The sequence below is a fragment of the Myotis brandtii genome, unplaced genomic scaffold, assembly GCF_000412655.1.
Source record: "Myotis brandtii unplaced genomic scaffold, ASM41265v1 scaffold181, whole genome shotgun sequence".
NCBI lineage: Eukaryota > Metazoa > Chordata > Mammalia > Chiroptera > Vespertilionidae > Myotis > Myotis brandtii.
In genome coordinates, this window is record NW_005356712.1 from 244612 (window position 1) to 250976 (window position 6365).

Sequence of the window (6365 nt, forward strand, 5' to 3'; positions counted from 1 at the left end):
AACCTTCTGGCCCTTAAATACAGTTCCTCATGTTGTGACCCAACCATAAAATTATTTTCGTTGCTACTTCATAACTGTAATGTTGCTACTGTTATGAATCATCATGTCAATATCTGATATGCAGGATGGTCTTAGGCGACCCCTGTGAAAGGGTCGTTCGACCGCCAAAGGGGTCGCGACCCACAGGTTGAGAACTGCTGTTCTAGACAGTGGGCTGCTGTCTGCTGACCACCAATGACGGGCAGACCAGGAGGTCTGCTGTGGTGGCTGGATGACACGGAGGTGACCCCCCCGCCTGCCTCCGGCCCCCTCTGCCCGGCCCTCACCGTCTCTCAGCCCGGCGGCACACGGCCCGACAGAAGTGCAGTGCAGCGCTGCTCTTGCCACCCGACTGGAAGGAGAAAGCGGGCGTTGGAGGGAGGGAGGGGAGGGCGGGTGAGACAGCGAGCTCCTCGCACCGAGGGTGGGCCCTGCCCCCAGCACGCAGTGTTCTGCATGCAGAGGGCCCCGCCGGGGCACACCCCTGGGCACCCCTTCAGAGAGGACAGGGCTGGGAGGGCAGGGGACGTGGAGGGCAGCTCTGTCACTGTAAAATACTGGAGAGGGGGACGTGGCCTGCAGCCACCCCAGGTGGAGGCTGCCCAGTACCTACAGGCAGAATGAAAGCCGTGAGAGGGGGCAGCTGGCCGGAGTACTTGTCGATCCACTGCTCCAGCTCCAGGACGCGCCCCGACTCAAATGTGGTGCGTCCTGAGGAGCCAAGGAGTAGGACACGGCCATGAGGCCCGTCGCCCCGAGCATCGAGGAAACCACCCGGTGCCCTTCCGCCCGGTGCCTTCCAAACCACTCCCACGACCCTCTCAGGGTCTGCGGGCCAGGCCGACGGGGTCCCACGTGACACCCAGGAGAGTCCCGCTCAGTCCAACCCCCGCAGGGCCCTCCCAGTACACAGGGCGGCTCAGAGAGCGAATTACTTAAGTGAGCCTCCCGGGCGGAGGAGCGGGGTGTCGCCAGGGCGGAGCCAACGTCCTGCAGGGAGCACTGGATCTGGGGAAGCAACAGAAGGCGAGAGTAAGATCTATCATGGTTCCTGGCTCCCCATGCAAAGGTGCCACCTGACAGCAAGGCATGCGGGCTGGCCTGGTGGGGGTGTCAGAGCTTTAATCAGCAGCATTGAAAGGCTAATTAGCAAACTGCCTGAACTTTCAGGGTGCTGGACACCAGCCCTGTGGAGAGGAGACCTGGCTCGCGTGGGGACAGCTGGGTTAGGAAGATAATGAGCGTCGAGCACCCAGTGACGGCCAAGAGGAATCTCCTCGCCCCGATCCTGAGTGGTTTATCTCGGAGGCTGTCATGTGCACTGCAGGCCGCATGCGGCATCCCTGGCCTCCAGCTGCGACAACCAAGCATGTCTCCAGACATTGGCGGTTTATCTCGGAGGCTGTCATGTGCACTGCAGGCTGCATGCGGCATCCCTGGCCTCCACCCACTAGCTGCCAGGACCTCCGCCTCCAGCTGCGACAACCAAGCATGTCTCCAGACATTGTCAAATGTCCCCTGGGGGGCAGAGACCACGAATGACCCTTTACATTCCCTTCTCTTGGAGCAATCCTCACCACTTGCCTGGGAGGGAGGATTATCTGGCTGTCCCCATTTTACAGATGGAGAAACTGAGGCTCAGAGGAAGAGTAACTAGTGCCAGGTGACACAGAGAGGAAGCGATGATCAAATGCCTAATCCAGTTATGGTCACCAGGCCTCAGGGATAAACAAAAAATGTTACTCACTTTCTCAAGCTCCTCAGCAAATGGGTGGCCCTTTTCCGCAATTAATTCCATAGCAAACCTATGTGGGAAAAGGAAAAAGAATCTGCCTCTAACATAACATCCCCAGGCCCTGCTTTGCTGTAAGGCCATGGTTCTCAGGTGACGGGCCATTCAGCTAACTTGGCTATGATAGCCTCGGTGTTATTTCCTGCTGGCAATAAGAACCTCACAACCTTCCACTTGGTTAAGGGTATTTGTTTCTCAAACGCCTTTTCTTATACCCATGACTCATCCAGTCAACAATTCCTGGTCAGTGCCTACTCTGGCCAGGTCCAGGCGATTCGGTCGTGAGCTCTATGCAGCAGGAGGGGAAGACATGGACTGACTATCACATGACTGAAGGTGAACTTGCAAACTGAGGTCAGTGCTCTGAAGGAAAGGGCTTGATTCCTGGAAAACCTGGCCTTGGCTAGGGCTCAGGAGGGCTTCCTGGAGGAAGCGATGCTGCAGTTGGGACTTTAAAGGCCGAATAGGAGTTTCCTGGGAAGGAGCAGGTGGGGGAAGGAAGGTGCCCAGGGCAGGTCAGGCACTGCCTCCCTGGGACTCTGCCCTCCACTTCTGTGCCGTCAGGGTCCTGGCAGGGGACAGACAGTGGTGCCCAGGGAAAAGCTGTGCAAAGGGGCGGCTAACAGAGCATGGGACGAGTTATGGAAACTGCTAACAGAGGCAAAGATCGGCAAGAGCCGAAGCCTGAGGGGACCAGGGAGGGTCAAAGGTGCCCTGGAGCCTGGGGAGAGCTGCTCCTCGGTGGGGGCCGCCACCAGGAGCCACACAGCGGGAGAGAGTAGGCGGGAGCCCAGCTACCGCCAGAGCCACCTGCAGCCGGGAGCCGGGCAACACCCACACCTCTCGACCCGTCACGGTTCCCGCGGTGCCTCCCACTGGCCGGGCCCACCTGAAAGCCAGAGGACAAAGGAATCAGCATGAAACCACCACCAGCTGATAAAGGTCAGCCCCGCCCGGGCACAGAGGCAAAGAGAATGGCTTTGGGAGGGCAAGCAGGACCACCAGGGCATCTTCCTAGCCCGCTTCCTGTTAGAACCAAGTACACGTGTAATCAGCAGTCTAGGTTGTCCTCCCCGCTGGGGGCACGGAGGGCGAGCCGGGCTGGGACACCTTCTGTCCCGCACAGCATATGCCTCATGCCCGACACGTGGCAGGTGCTCCCTGAGGGTGTTCTCCGGATGTCGGCCAGCTGTAGGCCCCTCCTCGGTGCTCGCCCCACCCCAGCTCCCACCACTTGTGGTCGCCCCTTTGGTGTCTGTCTTGCCCCACCCCTGCCCCACGAAGCAGGGCCGAGGCTCCCTGCTCAGCAGTGCCTGGCGCACAGAGGTGCTCAATCACTAGCTGACACAGGAAGCTTCCACACGAGGCTTTGCCAGTCTCCTGCCCCACGTCAACCGAAAGTGAGGGCTTGCCATTTGCTGATTCTAAGTAACTGATGCTAGGATTCGCCTTCCCTCCCCTCTGCCCACGTCATCTTGTGTCTGCCTGCTCCCCCACCGCCCCCCACACCAAGAGGTCTGCCTCTCTACCCTCCTGGGAGACCACCTACACCTCCCATTATCTGTCCCAAAGGTCTCACCTGGTCAGGCCCATCCTTGAGAAATGGAAGCCACAAACAGGGAAGTTTTAATAATAATACCCGCTGGCATTGCTATTACTTGCACCAGGCACTGTCTTAGGGTGAACATGGAATTATCTTATTCAATCCCGACCAGAACCTAATGAGATGGAAGCCATTACTATGATCATTGGACAGAACAGGAGACTGAGGCTCAGAGAGGCCAGGTGATTTGCCTGAAGCAACACAGCCAGTCAGCAGCGGCAGAGAATCTGAAGCCAGGTCTGTGTGGTTCCCAAGACCGTCACCCACAGAGCTCCTGAACCAGCACGTGAGATAAGTGCCCCTCACCCTGTCAGCAGCTGGCTGGGCTTGGTGGACTGGACAACTGTCATCAAATACGTGCTGCCCCTCCCACCGCACTGCAGTCAGGCATGTCCACGTGACTGGCTCTGGCCAGAGAAATGCGAGTAGAAGTGATGTGTCACATCTGAGCCAGTGTGAGCTTTAGCATGATCACTGTTCCCTCTGCCACAGCGCCTGGTGCTGTCCTGGACAGAGGCTGTCCCGCCAGCCCAGGTCCCAGAGTGGCATCTTGTGGAACAGAAACACGCCCGGCCTGTGATGGGCTTGATGGGAGAGCACGGAATACACTTTGGTGCTGTGAATCATGAGGTTTGGGGGTTGCTGTTATCACAGCATGACCTGGCTAATCCTGACTAACTCCCTGAGTCCACCTCTAAACCCTGGCTGTATATACGCTTATTTAAAAAACAAGACTCACCAAAGGGACCACATCCGACGCGCTGTATACTGGGCTCAACTCACTTCTTTCACTTAACATGTGCGCCTCAACGGCACACGTACTCACGGGAAGAGTGAGGGAGCCAGGGGCAGTGGGCAGGGCAGCTTCCCATGGCGTGGGACAGGGAAGGCGCTGCAGCCCGGCAGCCTGTGGCGCTGGCCAGATGCGCCTGTGCTTCCAGGCCGAGGCAGGTTCGTCAAGGTGTGGCAACCTCCAGACTAGCCAGCAGTCGCACAGGCTTCGTGTTAATCACCTGTACTGCTGCCCAATTCAAACTCCGCCTCCAGACCAAGTCCACCTCCCTTACCCAATGGCTGAACTTAATTCATCTGTAGTTCCCAAGGCTTCGAACACCTGGTCGTCTTTGGGCCTCCTTTCTCCAGTGAAGGTGCTAGAAAACCCTGTGGGGAAAAAAAATGTTCAGCTGCCAAAAATAAGATTTTTTCGCCGATATACATTTTTAGAAAAATGTCTATTTCAAGTGTAATAACTGAGCCAGGGCTGCCACACACTTTTTAATGGCTGCAAAGAATCTGGAAGAACTTTAAAACGGAGCCTGTCGTGTCTGCATTTTTCACCTTCCCCACCCTACCTTTGTCTCCTGTTTTGGTGTAAATCTTGGGGATCTTGGGTGTCTTCGAGGGTGGCTGTGGCCTAATGAGAAAACAGACATCAAGAGGTGGTGAGTGGGGGTGGCTTCCACGTGGGGCACCTCCCTCCCTCTATGCTGCTCATGGCCTCCGAGGCAGCACTCACCCCCTCATGCTTAACTCTCGTTGACATCGTTCCCCTCCATATCCCTCTTAGCTGTAAGCCCTTGTGGCAGGTTCTGTGTCTTGCCCACATCCATGTCTGCAGAGTAGCTGATGTAGTGCATTTTTCAATGCAGAAGCTCAATAAATACTCACTGAAATAACGTATCAATCACCTTTCCACAGCCCCTGCACTGTGCAGAAGGGATTGCCAAAATTATACCCTGAAATTGTCCCTGGAGTCTTCCCACAGCTCCAACGGTAGGCACTACCCATGACCATTTTACTATTAACTGTGGCTCACAAGACGAGACCCACCTTCCTAGGTCACCCAGGAGGGGAGGGCTGGGACTCAGGCCCAAGACCATCTTACTCCAGACCCCAAACTGTACCCTCTACTCTACCAAGTCAGGGCCTCTTGGGGGGGGGGGGGGGGGGAAGAAACATGGACCACGTCCTCTCTATGAAACTTCAAGATCCTCAGAAATAAAGAATTGCCAAAACAAGGTTAAAAACTGGCATTTCCAAATAGCCACATAACACCTATAATACAGGCTTCAACATTAAAATAGGACATTGCAAGGTTTTTCAAAGGTTAAGACACTGGATCTAGGAGTAACATCTGGCTGCGTTATTAATCATGGCACTCTCCGTTCCGAGGCCCGGGAAGGGGTGCGGGTTTCAAGGTCTAGATGATAGCCATGCTTCCATCGCGCAGTGCGCCTCTGGGTCTGAAAGTATAAGCCGCTTTGGGGGTCGGTGCACACTGAATGGAGGCCCTCCTGGCCGTGGAGCCAGGCGGGACGGCCTCTCGGCCCACAAGGGACATGCCCCGCCCTGAGCTTCGTGCAGAGTTTTCTTGTGCACAGAAACCTTGTTCTCTGGCTGCCACGGCGCCTACATCGCCATGGTGACGTCAGGAGGGAGGACTCACCCGGCAGGACGTCACAGCCGTGTGACGTCACTATGCGACGACAGTTCTGGGTGTCGGGTACCTTCCCAGCCAGGCACTTACCTGTCCCCGTCTTCTACGCCCGGGGAACCGCGGCTCTGGAAACGGGGACAAAGTAGCCTGCCGGCCGCGAGGCACCCGCGGAGGCCAAGGCGGCCCCCCAAAACCCACACAGCCATGTCCAAGCCGCTCGTCGGGGTTGACCCGGCCAGGCTCCCGTCCAGGTCCCGGGGTTACTCCACCTACCGCCCGCCGCGCCACCGCTCAACCTCTATTTCCATTGGTCCGTGCCTCTTGGCCCAGGGCGGGACACTCCCAGGGTCTCGTTTCCTATTGGTTCGCGGGAGGAGCTGGGCGGGGAAACCCGTGACGTCTTAGTAGACAGCACCTATTGGCCAATGCTCGCGCGCTCCGATTGGCTGAGCGGAAGGGGCGGCTCGTGCACTCTGGGATAGATTCCGGCGGCG

The 6365-nt window shown here is 57.2% G+C and overlaps 2 protein-coding genes across 4 annotated transcripts in view; one reads left to right on the forward strand and one right to left on the reverse strand.

Annotated features, from left to right (window-relative positions):
* MMAB (methylmalonic aciduria (cobalamin deficiency) cblB type) overlaps positions 1–6158 on the reverse strand; it is an 11034-nt gene extending 4876 nt beyond the window's left edge. Inside the window, exons 1-7 of one of the 3 annotated variants that reach the window (XM_005863743.2) lie at positions 5962–6158; positions 4787–4848; positions 4502–4595; positions 1787–1844; positions 975–1047; positions 653–750; positions 327–391 (exon numbers count right to left, since the gene is read on the reverse strand). In XM_005863743.2, the coding sequence (XP_005863805.1) occupies positions 327–391; positions 653–750; positions 975–1047; positions 1787–1844; positions 4502–4595; positions 4787–4848; positions 5962–6077 (566 nt within the window). In that variant the 5' untranslated portion in view covers positions 6078–6158. The remainder of the gene's footprint in view (positions 1–326; positions 392–652; positions 751–974; positions 1048–1786; positions 1845–4501; positions 4596–4786; positions 4849–5961) is intronic. The other 2 variants (XM_014537662.1, XM_005863744.2) reach the window with 2 other exon arrangements.
* Positions 6159–6302: 144 nt separating this feature from the next.
* MVK (mevalonate kinase) overlaps positions 6303–6365 on the forward strand; it is a 17512-nt gene continuing 17449 nt past the window's right edge. Inside the window, exon 1 of the mRNA XM_005863747.2 lies at positions 6303–6365. The gene's annotated coding sequence lies outside the window, so the exon portion shown is untranslated.